The sequence below is a fragment of the Bubalus kerabau genome, chromosome 1 (genome assembly GCF_029407905.1).
Source record: "Bubalus kerabau isolate K-KA32 ecotype Philippines breed swamp buffalo chromosome 1, PCC_UOA_SB_1v2, whole genome shotgun sequence".
In the NCBI taxonomy this organism is placed as follows: domain Eukaryota; kingdom Metazoa; phylum Chordata; class Mammalia; order Artiodactyla; family Bovidae; genus Bubalus; species Bubalus kerabau.
The window spans coordinates 31,159,814-31,183,532 of NC_073624.1; the positions used below are offsets into that span (position 1 = coordinate 31,159,814).

Here is a 23,719-nt window from a genome sequence, read left to right on the forward strand (position 1 = left end):
AAGAAGAGCTGGTCTTAGAGTCATCTGACTCTAGACCTTACGTGCTTGTAGACTTTAACTGGACTGCTTCCGTGTGAACAAGCTCATGAAGAGAGCCTTAACCTCACTTGCAACTAAAACACACAAACACACAATTAAAGCTGTATTTTCTGTTAGATTTGCAAGGAAGAAAAGTAACTGTCAGTATCCTTTATGTGGGAAAGAAGTATAATGTATTAAGTTATAAATATAAATTGTTACCTCTTTTTAGAGTGTCAAGGAGGCAGATGTTGAAAACATACACATGCTTTGACCTATCCGCGTCATTTCTAAGGATTACCCTGCACAGATAAACACAAGAAAGCACAAAGGTATCTAGGCTACCCTAAGCACTGTTCATAACAAAAAGTTTTTAATTAAGTATCCAGTAGGAATTAGGTTTAGATCAATGTGATAGGCAGCCATCATAAAAAGAAAAGTTAAGAATATAGTTACTGACATGGAAAAGTGACCATGGCATATTAATGAGTTTTAAAAAGTGGGTTGCAAAACAACATATATAGTTTGATTTCCTTATATTGAATAAATATGTGTTTATATACACAAACTCTGGTCAAAAAGATTGTTCACCAGAATGTTAACAGCTGGTATCTTTCCTGCTAAATGGTATAACTTAGTGATCAGATGTATGGGTTTTGAGTCCTGCTCAGTCACTTACTGGACTTCCCAGGTGGCTCAGCGGTAAATAAATCGCCTGCCAGTGCAGAAAATGTGGGTTTGATCAAGTGGGTTGAAAGACCCACTTGAAGAGGAAATGGCAACCTACTCCAGTGTTCTTACCTAGGAAATTCCATGGGCAGAGGAGCCTGGTGGGCTATATAGTCCATGGGGTCATAAAAGAGCAGGACACAGCTTAGCGACTAAAAAACAACAGCAAGAGTCACTTCCTAGCATTGTGGCGAGGCAAGTTCCCTAACTTCTCTGTGCCTCAGTCTTTTCCATAAAATGCGGATAATTACAGATACTAGATGGTTGGGTTCTGAGGCTCAGCTGAGATTGTAAAGTGCTTGACATAATATGTGATCAATCATTATCATTATTACCATCATCATTTTAGGTAATAGAACTGAAGGCAGTTTTAACTTTTTTTTTTTTTAATAGGAGTATTTTAGGGCTTCCCAAGTGGCACTATTGGTAAAGAACCCACCTACCAGTCCCTGGGTCTGGAAGATCCCCTGCAGGAGGAAATGGCAACCGATTCCAGTATTTTTGCTTGGAGAATCCCATGGACAGAGGAGCCTGGTGGGCTGCAGTCCATGGGGTTGCAAAAGAGTCGGACACGACTGAGCAACTAACACTACTCCTGTAGTTCCTTTGCAATGCTGTGTGGTTTTTGCTGTACGCAGGGTGAATCCGCCACACATACACATACATTCCCTCTGTCTTGGATTCTCTTCCCATTTAGGTCACCACAATTTTAGCTTTCTTTGTACCTTTTATTGGCTGAATTTTTTGAAATATGGATCAACTTTGGAAACAACAGCAACCCAAAAGAATGTTTTGAAAGGAATCACTTGAATAGGTTTGCTTATAGTTTTAACAGAAAATGTCTATTTGAGAGCTAAGGTTATTTAAAAATCCTCACAACACTCTTCACAAGCCGTTGGCAACCACGTATGCTGGTATTTTACCCTGTGCTGTGTGCCAACTTGAAGGGAACTGAAATCATATTCTACTCCTCTGGCTGGAAGGCGTACAGAATCACAACAAACTGTTCTAGAGAAGCTGCCTCAATCTGCGGCTGCAGTGACATGTTGGGGCGTGACGTCAGCCTGGTGTCAGACTGGCAGGGTGGCAAGCTGTCCGCAGGCCACAGTGCATTTCCTGAGGGCTCGGTCCCCAGGGCGCTCATCTGGGAGCCGCTCAAGACAAAGCAGCGGAGTCAGAGTCTGCTTTTCCTTCCAGTATCCCCTCTGCCTGTAGTTGAATGTAATTTTGATGGAGGCTGGTGAGTAATGCCTGTTACTTTAATGTGTAATAATAAATAGCTGATGGCTAAATGAGCAGTAGTTGTTTTCTCAGTTAATGAGCCTGTGGTAAGTAAGCTTTAGAGCCCTAGTGCCAGGATTTACTTATTATAAATACTTCTATAACTAGAAGTATTGTATTCTTAGAGAAATGTAAATACATTGTGAGGTTTTTTCAAATGACTAAAGCATTTGAAGATGTAATCTTCCTTTTGGTCTCTCCTTAACTTGAAGCTACATAAATGCACAGTGGTTGCAAATTGCCTGAAAGCCTAAGGATTTTCATTCATTTATTTTTTTTAACTTATTCGAGGAGAAACTTGATTTTTTGTTTTGTTTCTCACTTCACATGAAAGAAATGAATAATTCTCAGAAGTTCCTTTAGAGATGTTAACAGTGCTCGTTACATAATACTTTTATTAAAAAGTATATCACTAGTCTGAACTAATTAACAATTAGCTGAAACAGCTCTTTAATTCTTTAATTATTTGGGGTTATTTCAGCAATGTGATTCAAAATAGGAATCTTCATTTATGAGCCTAAAATTTAAGAGCAGTAAGTTACTACTGCCTTTGATTATAGAGGATGGCAACATGCCTTTTAAAGATTTATTTCTTTTTGCAATATTCATGTCTTTGAATTACACTATAGAAATTGAATTAGTTTTGAAATCATTAGTTTCAGAAGATTGGGTAAAAGTGTGTGTGTGTATGTTTGAGTAACTATATTTTGCTTTCCCCCCCCTCCCTTTCGAGTGAAGGAATGACATTATTTTTATTTCATACTGTTTATATAGAATAAACTGAAGCCTTAAAAATCTTAGGCTTTATCATTTCTGGCATAATTCTTCTCTTGCAAGTTCAATGGCAGCCTTGTTATTTCAAGGTCTTTTGGAGAATTTTCAAAGTTTTCTCTTAACAGTCACTTTTTACTTTGTATGTCTAGTTGAGGAAAAGACAATATAGAAATTCTTTATAGATAATGTTGAATATTTTCACATCAGTTTTTTGAAGCAAATAAAGAATAAAACTATCTGCACGTATTTTCTTTTACATGAATAGGATAGTTATTGAGAGGAAATGATCAAAATCAGTTTTTTATATACAGATGTACAAAAATATCAATAACTGCCTTATTATGACTCCTAATACATTATACTTCTATATTTTTAGAAAGAGAGAGATATAGAAGTGGGGTTTCAGCTTCATTTTGTTTGACTTGACAGGCTTAATTAAAGATCCAGTTTTTTCCATAAGTTGTAGAATTTTCAAATTCTGCCCAAATCTAGAAGCTTTAAGTATATAGAGAACTCATTAATATTTTTATTGCTTTTAAAATTTATCTCAAATGTACTTAAACTATTTTAACATGGTTTTAAAATAGCCAATATTTTAATCAGTAAGTTACTGTAGTAATGATGAATTGAAATATATTGGGTATGCATTCTTAACAATGATGTTTTTGAGGCATTATGACCTCAGAGGTCACTGGCCTAAATGCCACTAGAGTTCAAGTGAAGAGAAGCTACTTTAACTTTTTTGTATGAACAGGAAATTAAATCTGACAAAAGAAGGGAGGATGAGCAGAGCTTGGGGTGGGGGTCAAGGGGATAACCTGAAATTGACATAAAAGCCTGACTCAACTCTGAAGCACTGGGAATAAAGTACTTGTCTGTTCATGAATAAGGTGTTCTTTGAGGAACTCATTCCAAAAAATACTGAAGCCTGGTGGTAAAATATGACTGTGGTATTCTTCAAGTTTGAGATTTGGCTTGGTCCACTCAGATGGAACAGTATTCTGAAGCCCATTATAGTCTTGAACTATATTTTTGTTTCATAGTGGTGGAGAGTACAAAACTTCGTGCATAATAGATATTTAATGAATGTTTGAGCATGAATAAATGAATTGATTACACAAGTTAAATGAATGAGGGGAATATCTTGAGCCTTGCATTAGAGAGTTTTAATCTTTACTGTGATGATGAAAACCTACTAGTTATCCTAACCATCTAATAGCGTGCAGTGGCTTCACACTCTGTTAGAAAGAAGCATATCCTGAGTAGCACTCGGCCATCACAGTGGCCGCAAGCAGCCATCGGAGTTCACTGCCGGCTCTGCTCTCTGTGTCTGGGGCTCTGCTGCGGGAAGTGGGCCCTGCCTGCTATTCTAGGTCAGATCTTTGTCCGACTTCTGCCTCATCTGTAAGTGAGAAATTTCTCAGTACTTAGGGATAATGATTTGCTGACGAAACTGAGCCTTAATTAAAGTGCTGTGTGCATCACATAAGTGCATTACTCTTTGGACCTTTTCAGAGGTTAAAAAAAATGCATTCCTCTGAAATTGAAGTGACAGAGAACCTAACAATGGAACAAATACTCTGCTTCAAAACTTACATAATGGAAATTTTATATATAAATATGTATGTGTGTGTGTGTGTGTGTGTGTGCTCAGTCATGTCTGACTCTTCACCACTCTATGGACTGTAGCCCACCAGGCTCCTCTGTCTGCGGAATACTCCAGGCAAGAATACTGGAGTGGGTTGGCATTTCCTTCTCCAGGGGATCTTCCCTACCCAGGGGTCAAACTCACGTCTCTTGCGTCTCCTTCATTGGCAGACAGATTCTTTACCACTGCACCACCTGGAAATCATATGTAAATATATTGTCACTCAAAGCCTGGATTTTCAGTCTCATTTCTGTGCCCCCTCCCTTCCATCTGGGTTAAACTCTGGTCACATCTGAATAATCTTGCTGATCCCATGGAGGCTCAATTCAAGTGGCAGCCACTTCTGGGCCACCATCTCGGCTCTTCCCCTTTCTAAGCAAGATCAGTCCCGAATCGGGCTCGTTTTTGGTTAGTTACTCCTCATATTTGTTTATAAGAATATCATTAAGGCCAAACGTCATGAGTGCCTGTTTCATACTGAGTGAATGAAAATATTTAAGTTACACAAAAAACATAGCCATTTTGAAGGCATACCATTTCTTAACAAAATGTTTTTGTTGCATAGGGATATCATTTGACTTATCAGTAGCTTCCTTTTTATTCTTGAAGTGGTTGTTTTGGTAAAGCTCCTGCAGTATGAAAATGATTAATGAAGAATAGTAAAATTCAATAATTGCTAATTTTTTTCCTAATTTGAAAAACTTCTTAGTCTGTCAACTTGATTCTGTTGGGAAGAAAGTTTCACCTACAATAATTGGATCTTTTTTGCAACCTATTTAGAACTAGGTTAGCTTTTTAAAGTAGTGTATAACCACCCAAAAGCAAACGAGATGGTGCTTAAATTCTGCTTTTTCTAATTTGTTGTTAACTTTCATACCAGGGGTGTACTAATCCTCCATTTAATATATGTTACAATAAAAGATTACTAATTAGTATTCATTAGGGAGCAATAGAGTTGTCTGAAATATTTCTGACTACTGACATGTTCCTAAGTTGGAATTCTGCTTAATTTTATTTTAAAACTCCATTAGACTTTTGTAATTAATAGTTTTTTGAAATAAGTGACTACTTTTTCAAATAAGCGTTCTTTGAAATCACTGGAGTATATACCCTGTGATCATTCTTAGTCTTGTGTGGTTTTACAAGGACTTTTTACATAGATCATTCAACAGTAAACATTAACTTTTGATCAAATTATCAGCTTCCTCATTCATTAAATTATAGTTGTACTTCACGTTAAACATAGGGCAGAGAGCCAACAACTTTTTAAAGCAAGGATGTGACATAATTTGACTCCTCTTCAGGAAACCTCCCTCGGCTAGCACATTCATGTTTATTATTTATTTCTTTAAATTGGGGTATAATTGCTTTACAATATTGTGTGTGTTCCTGCTGTACAACAAAGTCAATCAGCTATATGTATACACATATACCCTCCCTCTCGAACCCTCACCCCCCACCCCCACCCCTCCAGGTCATGACAGAGCATCAAGCTGAACTCTCTGTGCTATACAGCAGCTTCCTACTAGCTATCTATTTTATATATGGTAGTGAAATATATATGGGCTTCCCTGGTAGCTCAGCTGGTAAAGAATCTGCCTGCAATGCAGGAGACCCTGGTTCAATTCCTGGGTCAGGAAGATCCCCTGGAGAAGGGAAAGGCTACCCACTCCAATATTCTTGGGCTTCCCTGGTGGCTCAGATGGTAAAGAATCTGCCTGCAGTACAGGAGACCTGGGTTCAATCCCTGGGTTGGGAAGAGCCACTGGAGGGAGGGCATAGCAACCCACTCCAGTATTCTTGCCTAGAGAATCCATACTGACAGTGGAGACTGGTGGGCCTCAGTCCATGGGATTGCAAAGAGTCAGACACGACTGAGCAGCTAAGCACACGCAGTGTATATGTGTCAATCCTACTCTCCCAGTTTGTCCCATCCTCCCCTGTCGCCCACCCTGTGTCCACATGTCATATTCAAGTTCGGCTATTTACTATTTAGTGAGGGCTTTAGCAGCAGTAGCAGCAGCAGAGGGCTTTATTAGGTAACGTCTGGTGGTGCTACCAGGTACCTTTCAAAAGCCCTCTGGAATAAGGTTTGTTGTTCTGGCTTTGGTTGCTGTTTTATAGAAGGAAGTTGAGGTTCAGTGGAGGATGCTCTAAATGGGGGATATCCTGATTATAATGAGATGAATTCGGATGTTGTTAAGGGCCTTGGGAGACTTAAGAGCCTAGACTAAGGCAGTGATGGAGATGCCATTAGCGAGCTTCTTATGTAGGGTAATTTCTGGATAGCAACCAGAAATGTCACTTGATTCTTGAGTGCATGACAGAAAATGACTCTGGTGGATTAGCTTGTACATTCTAAGAGCCATTTTTCTGTTTTAACCATAAAGTGTCATTTAACCTTCCTATTTAAAAGCTTCTTAAGAATCACTCAAATGACTTCCAAGTGAGACAATTATCTAAATTATTTTAAGCATTTTTGTTTATAATGTGATTTATTAAGTGGTCTAAATGTACCTGTCCCATAAAACTCAGGATGGATAACAGTTATTAACATGCTGTGTTCATTTTCTTCATAACTAGCATGGTGATCATTGAATTATTCTCTAATTCCAAAATTACTTAAAGTCTATTGTCAAATTTATTTTGTAGATTCTAAATTAGTATGTTGGTTTTATTTAGGATTTTTTTTTCCAGAAGATGATTTAGAAATTATCTGTAAATACAAAAAACTAAAACATAATTTGTATGTGAATCTCATATTTCGAATTTTTTTCCTTTATTTTGTTCCTAGTCTATGATGCTTTCAGCTTTGTACTTGCAGCATTACATCATACTCCTATTTTCCCAGTGGAAAAAGCAAAGTTTTCAATTCCTGTTGGGTGCCTTTGTAAAAATTCCATTGTTTACTATTGATGTTATTTATGCTTAAATTCTTTGGGACCTATAATCAGGGAAATATGAAGTTACATTTACATCGTGATAATGTTGTCTGAGCCACTGAGAGTGGAGAATGATTGCAAAGCCGTAGAGAATAAGAAGATGGAAAAGAAACACTGGGTTTAAAATTCCGTTGGACTCTGTAAAGGTTTCATTACTGTGCTTCAGATGGGAATAACCTTGGGGTGATGCTAGGCAGTGAGACATGAGAAAGCAGGGGAGGGTACATGTTCATGGTGTGTGCAAGGAGAGGGTAGTGTTGAGGTGTGTTGTGTTGTGTTGTGTTGTGTTTTAGTTACCATTGAGCAGAAACCTGGGAGAAGATGTGAGGCAGAACTACGAAGGCTCACTGGCTGTGATGAGTCAAGAAGGGGCAGCTGTTGAAAGCAGGAAAAGGAGACTGAAAAGGACAGAACTGGAGCTCTGGGGACCAGGTCTCCATGTGGCTTCTGACACATGGAGAATACAAGTGAGGCTGTGAGCCTCAGTTTATTCACATGTAGAGTGAAGACAGTAATGCATACCTCGGAGGGGCTGTGTGAGGATTGCTGGTCGAGTTTCCAGAGTAGCAGGCTCAGAAGGAGAGCTGAGCTGCACTCAGAGTGACGTCATGTGGTGGTTGCTATTTAGGTGCTGATTTTTATTTTCCTTGTTGGGAGTGTGGATCAGAGAGGGTGTATCTTTTGTTCCTTACCCCCCTCCCCACTCCCAGCCCCCAAGAAATCTGAGATGCTCCATTTCCTGAATGATGAGAGGAGAAAGGAGAGAATATAAAGGGTTAAGGCTGGAAGGAAAATTTGGAGATGTGGGTAAATGAATCACTGAGGTTTTAGCAGGACGTCTGGAAGCAGTTAGTTCGAAGTTAAAGGCAAATGGCATTTAGAACTAAATGTGGGGAAAGGAAATATATACTTTACATGTTTCGCAAAAGAAAAAAAATTGCAATCTTTTAGATTGCTAACTCAGTGGTTATTCACATAACTAAGGCTCAAGAATTCCATTTCTCTCAAGAAAAGGCATGGCACTTTCAGTGTTTTCTTTTGTTCTTAAAACACTGCCTTTAATTGCAGGCATAATTTTCCATGCCAGCATATTTTCAGTTTAAAAATAAATTGCAGAAACAGTCATTGTGGTAGTCAGATTTCAACATAGCATTTTTTGCCTTTTTATTTAAAGGAAAATAAATCCAAATAGTTATCTGCATAAGACATTAATCAACTTTACATGTAACAGTGTTTTAAAAATTACTGTGGACCACCATAGACCCAGTTGGTTTAATAACTAATAAATAAAAATCATGTTTAATAACTAAGTCACTGCTTCAGACATAGTTTTTAAACCTAATTTGAGACTAAGTCTCAGAGTGACACATTATAGCATCATAATTTCTATTGGTAAAGGCGCCTCAGTTTTTTTTTTAACTGAAGTATAGTTGATTTACAATGTTGTTAATATCTACTATACAGAAAAGTGATTCAGTTATACCCATTTATACATTCTTTTCCATTATGGGTTATCACAGGATATTAAATACAGTTCCCTGTGTTCTACAGTAGGACCCTGTTGTTTATCCATCCTATATATGATAATTTGCAAAGCTCTTCAATTTTAAAACAAGTCAAAAAGTATAATTGTCTGATAGTATAATGAAACCAAGGCCACATTGAGAATGTACAGTATTCTTTTTGGTTTGAGTGGAAGGATATTGAAGAGTTGTCCATGCACATCTGAGCTGTTTGCTTTTTGGTTTTGTACCTAAATTTGAGAAGTACAATCACTTCCATAGTCCACAGATCTCTCTGCCTTGCTCCAGTCTAACAGCATTATGGGTATGAGGCACCTTTTAAGGTCTCAGCCCTTGTAAAAGTCCAAGTCATGATACTGGCTTCTTGACAGGGTTGCAGAAAGAACTGCCAAACCACTATGATATCCTATTTTTCTTAGACTAAATTAAATCCTTCTTTCTCTCCCATAAGGGAAATATATGATGCTGAGCAAATCATACAAATGGGGGTGTGCAGCTGAATTTAACAAGAGAGAATCAAAATCTCTTCTGTGGGACAGAGTTTTCTAAAATATATACTTTGTGCATAGTCGATAGATTTTCAACCTTCTTACCACTGGTACACGGATAAAACACTACCTAGTAAACTTTGCTCTGTCTGACATATCACTCAGAAGAATTATTGGCTGTTACTGATGTTCAGTTCAGTCGCTCAGTCATGTCCGACTCTGCAACCCCATGGACTGCAGCACACCAGGCCTCCCTGTCCATCACCAGCTCCCGGAGTTTACCCAAGCTCATGTCAGTTGAGTCAGTGGTGCCATCCAACTATCTCATGCTCTGTCATCCCCTTCTCCTGCCCTCAATCTTTCGTTATTGATGTTAGCAATTTCAATATTTATTTCTTAAGTTAAAAAATAGAATGGATTTTGTAGTAAAGCAATCATGAAGTCACTCATGAAGCCAAAATATTTAAAAAAAAATCACTAAAACAAATATTCCCACAGGGGAGAATTGCAATACTAAGAAGTAGCCAGTACATAGTTATTAATGGCCAAAATGTTAAAAAAAAAAAAATCTTTTCCTAACACCAAAGAAAACAGCAACAAAAACAAATGGGACTAACTGAATAATAAGGGGAACCATCAATAAAATGAAAAGGCAGTCTACCCAATGGGAGAAAAAATTAGCAAGTCATGTGTCTGATAAGGAGTAATATCTAAAATGTATAAAGAACACATACAACTCAATGGCAAAAAAAAAAAAATTCAGTTAAAAAATAGGCAGAGGGTCTGAATAGAGGTTTTTCCAAAGAAGACATACAGAAGACCAACGGGTACATGAAAATGTGCTCAACAGGGAAATGCAAGTCAAACCTGTCAGAACCACTATCATCACTTGTTTTAAGAGGTAAGTGTTGGTTAGGATGTGGAGAAAAGAGAACCCTCAGTGCACATTAGTGGGAAGTAAGTTGGTGCAGCCATGGTGGGAAACAGTATGGAGGGTCCTCAAAAAATTAAAAACAGAAGCACCATGTTGATCTAACAGGTCCTTCTGGGTATTGATCCAAAGGAAACAAAAGCACTAATTCAAAAAGCTGTGCACTGCCGCCCACCCAGGATCATTGCAGCATTGTTTATAATAGCCACGATACGGAAACAACTGAGGTGTCCATCAGTGGATGAATAGATAAAGAAAATGCAGTTTGTATGTATGTAATACATATGTACACAGTGGAATATTCCCATTTGCAACAACATGGATGGACCATGAGGGCATTATGCTAAGTGAAACAAGTCTGAGAAAGGCAAAGACTATGTTATCTCATTTGTATGCATATGTGGGTGCTAAGTGCTTCAGTCATGTCAGACCCTGCAACCCTGTGGACTGTAGCCTGCCAGGCTCCTCTGTCCATAAGATTCTTCAACCCACTAAAGTGGGTTGACCTTTCCTCCTCCAGGGGATCTTCCCAACCCAGGGATCAAACCCATATCTCCTGCTTTGGCAGGTGGATTCTTTACCACTGAGCCACCTGGGAAACCCTTTTGACACATACATCTGGCCAGTGAGAGTCTAGACAAGGATGGCCAGGGAGTTCTTGAGAAACTTCTTGAAAAGGAATAGTGTATGCGGAGACTTTCCTTCCACTTCTAGACCCTGGTCTGCATGTGATGTTTGGGACCACTGCAGCCAGTTTGAGACTGGTCAGATGCCCAGCTAAACAGGATAGACCAGTCAGTATTGCCATATTATGCAGTCATGAATAATCATATCTCCTTGGGATCTCAAATGTTCTTATTTTTAAATCTAAAATAGCTTCTTTCCATATCTGGTTTAAAGAATATACATATACACTGTGTACTGTGCTGATTCATTTTAATTTTTCAATCTAGTACTCTCAGTGATATATTCATTTTTGCAAAAACCAGACAAATCCTAATGTTTCAAAGGACTTAATGTGAGGGCATTTCGCCTGTTTATAAATACCTGATACAAAATTTACATTTACACTCAACAGAGGTTGCAAAGTTGTAGCCTGAATGTTAGATAACAGGAGTTTTAAAACCAAATTACCTATGACTGATTCATGTTGATATGTGGCAGAAACCAAGACAGCATTGTAAAGCAATTAGCCTTAGATTAAAAATAAATAAAATTTAAAAAAAACTAGATTTCATTTTTCAGTTCATAGCTGTGCTAAATATTTCATGTTTTGCCTTGTATATTTTGAAATAATCACTCCAGTAAGAATGAAAGTTCTTCAGTGTTAACCTCCTTTCATCATTATACTCAAAAATTTAAACACCGTGTTAGCAGACATCTTTTTTCCTCTTTCTAAACCCATACTTTTACTGGGGTTTATATTTGAAATGGATGTTTCAGGCATCTGTTTAGTGTATGGGGGATTGTTTCCTTAGGGATATCCTTGATTGACGTCCTCCCTTATTAGTGTCCTGCTGAGAACAGACTAGCAGGGTGGACTGAACCAAAAAAATGGCTTCCTCTAGCAAGCCTGGGAATGGACATAAACACCGGCATTCCCAATCTTCAGAGTGTTGTCATACAGTCTAAATTACTCTTCATATAACAGTACCTGCCACTTAGAGTTGATTCTCATTAAATTCTGTTTCCATAAATGGGTTATAGAAACCGTTGTAGTTTATCAGCTTTCCCTTTTGATGTAAAGCTCAGAACTGCTTAAGGTGGCACACCTTCACCCACATTTTCTGGTACAGTAACCTTCATGAGGCACTGTTTGGTTCACAAATATGATTTGAAAAAGAATAAGGCAGAATAATGAATTTCTACTCCATCTCCAGTAGATTTCTCATTTAATTTGTTTTTTGTATAATTTGATGGAAATATGCCATTTTATACACACACAGATTTATTCATCAAAAGATCTTTTAAAATCCAATTATCATTGAGTGAAATAGTTCCATAGGGGTTGGAATTAAGCAGATCTTTCATTTAAATTCTAGTAAATGATTAAATGTCTAGTAATAAAAAGTGAAGAGGGCATAATGCCAAAGAACAAGCAATTTGTGTTGCTATTTCTCAATTTCTTGATATATTTTCTAAAAGTGCCACAGATTTGATCCTTTACCTTTGATAGAGCATGATCCTCAGAATGAGCTCCTGGATGTGACCTATTTCATTCAGTAATGAACTCTTCAGAATAGCAGAGTCCATTTTTTATTTAAAAACCTTCTTGAATACTGCCTTAAATACATAGCTACTCTCTCCTTGAAGCTTTTATATTAGAATGACTTTTCTCCTCTATTTTCTGTTTTTGGATATGTTAGGAATATCTTGACAAGAAACATGAGAGCCACGAGAGATCACACCTTTATTCTTTGACAGTAAATACTGACTAGCGGGATAACAAGAGTTTTTAACATTTTTCGGGTTGCATGTTCATTTGAACTATTTCAGTTTAAATAGGTTACTGAACCTAATAAGTTGTCTGATGACACCAACATATGCTCAATTTCTCTAGTTCATAACAAAAATAAATGTCTTCAAGGCCTTGTCTGTTCCTGGCCATGTTTATACTCTTTACTGACTTAATCTTCATAAACATCCCCACTAGAAAGTAAATTCCACAAGGGCAGTGATTTTTATGTTTTGTTCACGGCCATCACCAGGTACCTAGAACAGTTCTAAACAAATAGACAAGCAACATGTGACATAGCTACTGTTACCTAACTGTGAGGCAGCTGAGACGTAGACAGGTACAGTGAACCCACAGAAATAATACACATGGCTTATGTGGCCGAGTTTATTGTTAGAGGGCAATGATGGTCTTCACATAGGGTTTATTACCCTCAGCACTATTTTTAAAAAATATTTATTTATGGATTAAATGCCTTGAATCTTAGTTGTAGCACATGGAACCTTTATTGCATCAGGTAGGATCCTTTCTTTCAGTGCACGGACTCTCGAGTTGTGGTTCGTGGGCTGAATAGTTGCAGTACTTGGGCTTAGTTGCTCTGTAGTGTGTTCAGGCCTGGTTCCCCAGCCAGGGATTGAACCCATGTGCCCTGCTGGTTTTGAAAGATCTCCTGCAGAGGTGTGGGTTGACAGCGGCTCACCTCAGGGACCAGGGAACTGGCAGCAGCAATCCTGGAACGTGCCGCCTGGTGCAAGCCCTCCTGGAAGTTGCCCAGCCTCAGCACTATTGATATTTGGAGCTGGATACTTTATTCCTGTGAAAAACTCTCCTGCAAGTTGTAAGATGTTGAGCAGCATCCTGGCCTCTACTCACTACATACGAACCCCAGTTGTAATGTTCAAAAAGTGCTACCAGACAGTGGATGTATATAACGAGGTCTACTGTATAGCACAGGGAGCTATATTCAATGTCCAGGATAAACCTAATGGAAAAGAATATTAAAAAGAATGTGTGTGTGTGTGTGTGTGTGTGTGTGTATATGTATGACTGAGTCACTTTGCCATATAGCAGAAATGACACATCATTGTAAATCAACGATACTTAAATAATATATATGTAAAACCAGACATCTTACCATGCATTTCCCAATGTCCCTTGGGAGACAAAAATTATTCCCAGGGCTTCCCAGGTGGTGCTAGTGGTAAAGAACCCCACTGCCAATGCAGGAGGCGTAACAGACAAGGGTTTGACCCCTGGGTCGGGAAGATTCCCTGGAGGAGGACATGGCACCTCACTCCAGTATTCTTGCCTGGAGAATCCCATGGTCAGAGGAGCCTGGCGGGCTGCAGTCCATCTGGTCACAGAGTCAGACAGAGCTGAAGCCGTTTCAGTTCAGTTCAGTCGCTCAATCGAGTCCGACTCTTTGCAACCCCATGAATTGCAGCACGCCAGGCTTCCCTGTCCGTCAACATGTCGAAGAGTTTGCTCAAACTCACTGTCCATTAAGTTGGTGATGCTTTCCAGCCATCTCATCCTCTGTCATCCCCTTCTCCTCCTGCCCCTAATCCCTCCCAGCATCGGGGTCTTTTCCAATGAGTCAGCTCTTCGCATGAGGTGGCCAAAGTACTGGAGTTTCAGCTTTAGCATCATTCCTTCCAAAGAACACCCAGGGCTGATCTCCTTCAGAATGGACTGGTTGGATCTCCTTGCAGTCCAAGGGACTCTCAAGAGTCTTCTCCAACACCACAGTTCAAAAGCATCAATTCTTCGGTGCTTAGCTTTATTCACAGTCCAACTCTCACATCCATACATGACCACTGGAAAAACCATAGCCTTGACTAGACAACAAAGGTTGGCAAAGTAATGTCTCTGCTTTTGAATATGCTGTCTAGGTTGGTCATAACTTTCCTTCCAAGGAGTAAGCATCTTTTAATTTCATGGCTGCAGTCACCATCTGCAGTGATTTTGGAGCCCAAGTCTGACACTGTTTCCACTGTTTCCCCATCTATTTGCCATGAAGTGATAGGACCAGATGGCATGATCTTAGTTTTCTGAATGTTGAGCTTTAGGCCAACTTTTTCACTCTCCTCTTTCACTTTCATCAAGAGGCTTTTTAGTTCCTCTTCACTTTCTGCCATAAGGGTGGTATCATCTGCATATCTGAGGTTATTGATATTTCTCCTGGCAATCTTGATTCCAGCTTGTGCTTCTTCCAGCCCAGCATTTCTCATGATGTACTTTGCATATAACTTAAATAAGCAGGGTGACAATATACAGCCTTGATGTACTCCTTTTCCTGTTTGGAACCAGTCTGTTCCATTTCCAGTTCTAACTGTTGCTTCCTGACCTGCATACAGGTTTCTCAAGAGGTAGGTCAGGTGGTCTGGTATTCCCATCTCTTTCAGAATTTTCCACGGTTTATTGTGATCCACACAGTCAAAGGTTTTGGCATAGTCAATAAAGCAGAAATAGATGTTTTTCTGGAACTCTCTTGCTTTTTCCATGATCCAGCGCATGTTGGCAATTTGATCTCTGGTTCCTCTGCCTTTTCTAAAACGAGCTTGAACATCAGGAAGTTCACAGTTCATGTATTGCTGAAGCGTGGCTTGGAGAATTTTGAGCATTACTTTACTAGCGTGTGAGATGAGTGCAATTGTGTGGTAGTTTGAGCATTCTTTGGCATTGCCTTTCTTTGGGTAGCACAGAGGTATGTTAATTCATAATTTAGTTAGTACAGTCACTTTTGCTGTAACACAGCACACGTTTTCCTAAAAATCACCTCCCTGTGTGAACTCAGACAATGAAAGTTTAGGGATTTTGTGGAAAATGGCTTTAGGAGCATAGTATTCAAAAGCCTCATTAGTGACACATAAAAATAAGAATAAGAGGACTTCCCTGGTGGTCTGATGACTAAGACTCCAGACTCCTAATGCATGGGGCCCGGGTTCCAACCCTGGTGGGGAACTAGATCCCACATGCTGCAACTAAAGACCTGCAGCCTAATAAATTAATTAAACAAATAAAGATAGGAGCCTAATGAAAGACGTAACATAGTTTCATACATGTTAAATGCTTAGGGAAAAAAGTACTACAAATACACTTTGTGTTGAAAAAGACCGGCAGTTTGCTTGTGGAAATGGACATTGGAGAGGTTTCAGCTTGTGAATTATTGGGAAGTGTTGAAAGTGGAAAGACGTGAAATTAGACAGTTGTATCACTGTCTATGAATGGGTGTGTTTTGTAAAACAGACAGTGAACTGAAGTAGCTGCAGGACATTTGAGGGTGTGCAGGTGTGTCATTTGTGTGCTCCTCGCTGTCAACATCATCAGGTGCAGTTTCTGCACTCACCTAGGCTTTCTTGTAAATGTGCTCATGAATACACAGATGCAGAAGTTATGTGATGTTTCAGCTTTTCTGTAGTACACAAATTGCATCGGAACATCCTTGTACATAAATGTTATAGGAAAACTGATGCTACTTTCATCTGGATTTTGAGACCCTTCAAAGGAGGAGGGGAAAAAAAGAAAAACTTAGACTACAGAAAGGATGGTGAGTGTTGGATGAAAAGATATACTTCATAAATAATACTGCAGACAGACCGGTAGAACTGAAGAAAGGCTGGAATTTTGTCTTCCCTTCCCTCTTGTGGTCTGAGCAGTCCCTCCTCCTTTGTGCCAAGGGTGATGGTCATGACTTCATATGTGGCCAGCCACCTCCCAGGGTGCCCAGTTGCTGTGTGTATTAAAGAACTTGTGTATTACGCACTAAAAGAATTCTGCACATTAACAGTGATGGCTTTTTGCTTATTTTTTTTAAAGATTCATTTGGGTTATATTTACATTGCTTTCATTTGTTGGCTCAGTATATTTTTAACTGATTTTTAGTTTCTGTGGATGATGTAGAAATTAATTTTTGAAATATAAAAATAAAATTTTAAGTATATAAAAATACATTTGCACAAACAAGAGCAGTAAGAATTGACAATCCTACCAGGTTGTGGAAAATTACCACATTTAAACACTTAAGACTGGAATTTTGTTTGGTTGATATTTTGGTTTTTCATACTCTTAATTTATTTTAATTGATATTTTAACAAAATCATTAGAAAACATTACTCTGATTTTTATTTGATAAGTATGTTGTTTTATGAGAGATGACATTTTATAACTAAACTCATTGCCTATAAAATCTCAATCTTACGAATTTTAATTTTATAGAAACCTAGTAATCTTGAGTGACTATAATTAAGTCAGAACAAATAAACATTTGAGAGGACTTCTTTGTGTATGTGTTACAGTTAGGCCTAAGTAATAGGAAAGATGATTTCTTTCATTAAAGAATAGCAGAAGACTTGCATGTTAGAGTGCCCTTGTAAATAAATGATCTTTTATGTCAACTTAGTATAACATTAAATAAAAGAAAACACGATGGATACTTTAAAAAAGTAAAAGAAGAGCATAGATATATTCATTTTTTGTGATTGATTTTAATCACTGATCTTTTAACTAAGGGGCTTCCCAGGTGGCTCAGTGATAAAGAATCTGCCTGCCAATGCAGGAGACATGGGTTTGATCCCTGGGTCGGGAAGATCCCATGGAGGAGGATATGGCAACCCAGTCAGTATTCTTGCCTGGAAGATCCCATGGGCCGAGGAACCTGGCAGGTTACACGACTGAGCATGCATGCATGCACTTTTAACTAAGATAGAATGCTAAGATTTTTATTTATTTAGTGAGTTTTACTTAAAGACATTGTGATCCTAAAAGTACTTGGACAATATAACTGTATTCAGTTTAATTGAAATAACATCCACTTTCAGGGTAAAGAGTGTTTATGCTCCTTTATGATTGTTCTTTATTTTAGTGTCTCCTTTGCCCTGTGCCCTTGTCTGTGTGTGTTACTCAGTTGTGTCTGACTCTTTTGCAACCCCATGGACAGTAGCCTGACAGGCTCCTCTGTCCATAGAATTCTCCAGGCAAGAATACTGGAGTGGGTTGCCAATCCCTTCTCCAGGGGATCTTCCTGACCCAGGTATTAAACCCAGGTCTCCTGGATTGCATGCAGGTTCTTTATGGTCTGAGCCACCAAGGAAGCCCATGTCCTTGTCTAATGGATACTCAAATCTATTGTCTGGTGGTCAGAGTAATAATCTCTTAGGCCAGTAACCATTACAAGGTCCTGTAGTTATAATTTACAGTTTCTGGAATATTAGGGTTAGAGTCTACTTTATTCCCTCTAGGCAAGATGGCATAGTACTGGAAAATAATGCAATACAATAGGGAGTATTTGTTTTATTTTTGCAATATTGGTTTTTATAAAAAGAATTTGTATATTTCTCTTATACCTTCCACTGAACCAAGTCTAGCTTTTTAATGCCCCTTCCCAAGAAGAGACTTAAAAAAAGATGCTGTCCTCCTTTTTTCATTTTTAAGGTGTCTGTCTAATCTCTATCATAGGTTTACTCCCTTCCCCACAGCATTTTATTCTGTTAAAGCATCAGCATTTATGTACCTTGACATATTCATGGTATTCATCACATTTAGGTACTTCAGCATTTTCCACTTCATCTCCAGAGGCTGTTTGTTCTTAGTTATTCTGTCATCAGTTTATTGCTTATTGTATAAGCTGATATCCCATTATGAGACTTTAGGTTTCCATTGTTGCACTTTCTTAAATTAACTGATAAGAAAGTCATCTGCATGCTTTTTATGTAGTGAAAGTATCACCACAAATAAATATCTAAACCCACCGCCTCTTATCACCTATTAAATGTGTTAATACAGATCACATGGAATAATCTTTTAAAATTAACAAAGCAGTATTCAGTACATCTTGACTGTTTTCTCCATAATTAAAGTTGTTTTCTAAAGTCTGGCATGTCAGTGATTGATCTTCCTTACAGTTTTCTTTGTAGTATGTTAGTCAGTGGAGAAAAAAAATATTTGTTTACAAATGATGTATATTTTTTAGGTATCATTGCATGTTACATATTATTTTAGGCATCTGTTATTTTGGGCTTAGATAAATAGATTGGGGTTTTTCTCCTTTCATATCCAGAAGACAGTTCAGTTCAGTTGCTCAAGTCGCGTCCAACTCTTTGCAACCCCATGAACTGCAGCACGCCAGGCCTCGCTGTCCATCACCAACTCCCAGAGTCCACCCAAACCCATGTCTGTTGAGTCGGTGATGCCATCCAACCATCTCATCCTCTGTTGTCCCCTTCTCCTGCCCTCAATCTTTCCCAGCATCAGGGTCTTTTCAAATGAGTCAGCTCTTTGCATCAGGTAGCCAAAGTATTGGAGTTTCAGCTTCAATATCAGTCCTTCCAATGAACACCCAGGACTGATCTCCGAAGACAGTAGTAGGCATAATCTTATCACTTGACCTAGGAAGAATAGCAGTTCTTAGGCAAAGATCTTTTTCTCCAAAAAATAGCCACTCTTAAAGCAGTTTTTTTTCAACAAGCATAAAAGGTAGATTTTTCTTTGTTTGTGTTGTTTGTACATTCATTAAAAAATTTTGTTTACTCCTTCCATTTCTCCTCTTACAAGTTTCTATAGCATACTTTCTTCAGATATAAAAATCAGTCCCTTTACATTATTTATGTAAAGATTTTTTTGTGAAACAACAATCCCATAAATTATTGCTCTTCCAGTGCTACAGTCTACGTTTTAATACTCTGGTGCCCATCTTGTAGTGCTATTAGATTGATTTTTCCATATTTGAATTTGACAGTGGGTCTCTATAATGTGCGTAAACTGGGATACAAAATAATGGATGTAGGTGGATACTCATACTTATTTTCTATTCATGGCCCACCTATCATATAAAATGCAATGATTGTGGAGCCAGATCAGCTTACTTTTGTTTATGAAAATAGAAGAACAAATTGAGGTCCTACTGTGGATAGGGGTGGGTTGGGAACTGGTGAGTCTAGCTGTATTGTAAAACTAAGTTAGCATTTACACACACATGTACATACAATAGATAGTAGAAAGGGCTATGTAGGAGTGTCAGTACCTGGGGCTTTGAATTGCATCGCCTTTACTCACTAACTTTATTGTTGCAATGAAGAAATTGGCTATTTCGCTACCTGGTATTTCGTAAAGTTTGTGGTAATAGTACATTCATTTTCTCTTATTCTGTTTTCTTCCAGCCATAATGAAAGGAAAGTGACCTGTAAACATCCAGTCACAGGACAGCCATCCCAGGACAATTGTATTTTTGTAGTGAATGAACAGTAAGTAAAGCGTTTCATGGAACGCCTCTATTCAAAACGGGGTCAGCATTCCAATTGCTGTTATCCGTATTTAATACAGTACAATTGAACAGTTTTTTTATCTGGACATTTGCAGTCAAGGGTAGTAACAGAATACCATCTATTTACTATGTGTGGTTTAGAAACATGGCTTAAAATTTTTTTCATGAGGAATGTAATTTCAAAAGCTATTTTTACAATAGCTCAAACACAGAGAATAAACTCAAGATTCCTGGATGCAAGGTCGGGGGAACTAAACTTGGTCAAATTATTAGACTAATTTGAACTTAGGTTTCTCATCCTTAAATAGAGATACTGGGAATTACCATTTCTCAGAATTTTTATAAGCATCAAGTGAAATTTATTTGAAAATAGTTTATAAATCTGTTCTTCAAAAATTAGTTGTTGGTACCATTGTTATTATTTTCTTTTAGGGGGTTGGGAGAGGGCTGCTGCACTGCCTGTCTTATGGGATCTCGGTTCCTCAACCAAGGAACGAACCCGTGCTCTCGGCAGTGAAAGTGAGGAGTCCTAACCACGTGACCACCTCAGAATTCCCTATCATTTTTATGGCCTTCAGTATTATAAGAGCAAATCTTGTAATTAAAACGTTCCAGTTAGATGACCGAGTAACATATCTGTATGAAAGCTTATTAAAATAAACATGATATTAACTTAAGTTGTGCTTAGTTATATTTCAAGTAGTTATAAATATTAAGCTGGAACTATAGAGCTTATTAAGCTCTAACTAATACCCAGCTGTTTGTAAAAGTCAGACAGACACCAGCATTATTAGCTCCAGGAAAACGTCATTATAAAGTGGTTTACAGAAGTAGCACGTTCTGACACTCTTGACATGTTATATTTTCAGGACTGTTGCAACCATGACATCTGAAGAAAAAAAGGAACGACCTATAAGTATGATAAATGAAGCTTCTAACTATAACATGACTTCAGACTATGCGGTGCATCCAATGAGCCCTGTAGGGAGGGTAAGTTATTTTGCTTACTCTTAATTATTGATAACTGGCATAGTTGGTAGTATCCATTATTATTACTCTTAATGAACTTAGAATTATAGAATAATCATTTCATTTTTGCTGTTACATGAATCTAATTACATTTGAGTTAATTGGCATAAGAAGCAAGGCCTTAGAATATAAAGAAATAAGATATTTTAATAATTTAATGAGTTATAGTTTTTAAATATTATAGAGTTCTGATTTTGAATTGTTTTACAAATATAATGGATGTTTGTTTGAGACAGTGGCAGTTTATTGAATCTACTTAAGTTTTAAAGGTGATGATTAATTCAATGACCTAGAAATCCTATTATTAAGTATGCCTAGAATGATATATTGGAGAAGGAAATGGCAACCCACTCCAGTACTCTTGCCTGAAAAATTCCATGGATGGAGGAGCCTGGCAGGTAGGCTACAGTCCGTGGGGTTGCAACGAGTCGGACACAACTGAGAGACTTCACTTTCTTTCTTTCTATAGTTCATTTTGAAGAAGGAAATGGCGATCCACTCCAGTGTTCTTGCCTGGAGAATCCCATGGACAGAGGGGCCTGGTGGGCTACCGTCTATGGGGTTGCAATGAGTTCAAAACGACTAAGCCACTAACACACACACACAGAATGATATATATATATATATTATATTTTATTCTATAATACTCTATTATACTATTTTGTTAATATTGTATCCATTACTGCTAAAAGGTTTCAAAACCCTATGTCAGTTGCTTGATGACTGAAATATTTAGAATCCATTATGTGAAAAGTGTCATAGCCATATGGATACAGAAGTGGATGGTTTTTCTTTGTAATCAGAAACAAAAATACTGTTTAATCTATGATCTCAGACTTGTGTGGCTATAATAATTTATAGTTATTGCTTCTTGTACTATAATGTTAATGTTTTGATATAGAATTTTAATGTAAAAATGTCTTGAAACTCTTAGAAAATCTGCTAAATCTGAATAAATAGTTGCCTTAAAGTTACTGCTTGGTGCCTAAATTAAGGATAGCAAGAGAATCAAAGGATGATAAAAGAATTGTCTTTATTTATTTAGAAAATAATTATGTATTTTATAATAGTAAAACAGTTGTAATAGTAAATTATGGTTACTGTAAAGAAATACTTGTTAAGGTTTTTTTATGAAATATTGTAGAATATTAAAATAAGTATAGATTTTCAAATAATATAAATTATTTCTATTTTGTATATGACATAAAGGATAACTGAACATCATAGTGCATTTTAATTAAAATCTAGAAAAATGACTGGTGGGTAGAGAGCCACTAAGTCATTGTCTGGAAAGAAAGTTGAATCTATGCCTCACACTTTACACCCAAAATTTTCCAGATGGAGCAGGTGTTTGAATTGGTAAAAAACAAAACTATAAAAGCAGTACAGAAAATAATGGAAGTTTTTTAAAAAAACAAAAACAAAACAACCAACTCAGAATGCAGATGTGCTGTCTAAATATGACAAATCCCAGAAGTCAAAAGAAAGAATGAGAAATTCAGTTACAGAAAACTATCATGTGTGCATAATATTGATAACTTATATGACAATTAAAGAAGAATACTGAGGAGTAGGTGTTATATAGGCAGTTATTTGAGGGGGAAGGACAGATATTCTGTAACTATGAACACTCATTTACATGAGTAGACACACATATATACACAGTGACATTAGTTGCCTAGAGTTGTGTTTGGGTTGTTTGAATGCTGGTATCTAGAGGTGAGAAGTAGACTGGTCCTTCTACATCTTTTTGTACCATTTGAGGTCTATACTGTGTTTTTATGCGTTACTTGTTCAAGAGGAAATTAAAATTTATCCAGAAAAAAAAATGCCATGGTTGATATTGGACCTTAAAATTCTGTTATGTACTAATATAACTTTTACAAAAGGAGGTTTTAATGAAATGTGCTAGCTTTCCAAAGATTCTAGTAAGTTGAAAAATAAGAGATAAATTGATACTACTTACCTTCCTTGTTGCTGCTGCTGCTAAGTCGCTTCAGTTGTGTCTGACTCTCTGCGACCCCATAGATGGCAGCCCACCAGGCTCCTCTGTCCCTGGGATTCTCCAGGCAAGAACACTGGAGTGGGTTTCCATTTCCTTCTCCAACTTACCTTCACAGAGGAATTGAAATTCAGCTTCTTTTGTCTTTATGTTTGTTGGTTACCGCTATTGTTCCGACCAAGATAAATTGTTTGGGTTAAACATAGCAATATTTTAAAAGATTAATTGTAGTTTTAAGAATATGGTAAACACCATCTGGCTGGCATCATTCAAGTTCAGGGTTGTCCTTAAAGAAGAAAACACTACATGACATTAAGCAGTTCCTTCCAGTCTTGTTTTGATTTGATGTGATATGTTTGTTTATATTTTATCTGTGAGATCTGCTCTTGTAACTTGACACTGTTGACTTTAATTGGGACAACACTGTTAATTGCAGATATGAGTCAAAAAGTTCTGTCATTTGGTTTATTCTTTAAAATGCGTTAATATAATTTTTACTGAAGATTCATTTTATTTAGCAGGTAGGGCAAAATACTGCCATACACTGTGCCTTTTTAAAAATTGTTCCTGAAAATTTTAAAGGAGAGAAATACATGATCCTTTTGTAATATCCTTGAAGAGGAAAAGCCTTTGTGCAG

At 37.6% G+C, this 23,719-nt stretch overlaps 1 protein-coding gene across 5 annotated transcripts in view; it reads left to right on the top strand.

Annotated features, from left to right (window-relative positions):
• Positions 1 to 23,719, top strand: part of PLEKHA5 (pleckstrin homology domain containing A5) — a 261,652-nt gene that overhangs the window by 136,346 nt on the left and 101,587 nt on the right. For 3 of the 5 annotated variants that reach the window (XM_055571291.1, XM_055571365.1, XM_055571373.1), the window contains exons 4-5: positions 19,947 to 20,030; positions 20,920 to 21,040. In XM_055571291.1, coding sequence (XP_055427266.1) covers positions 19,947 to 20,030; positions 20,920 to 21,040 — 205 coding nt within the window. Of the gene's footprint in view, positions 1 to 1,887; positions 1,988 to 19,946; positions 20,031 to 20,919; positions 21,041 to 23,719 lie in introns of those variants that run through there. The other 2 variants (XM_055571300.1, XM_055571310.1) reach the window with 2 other exon arrangements.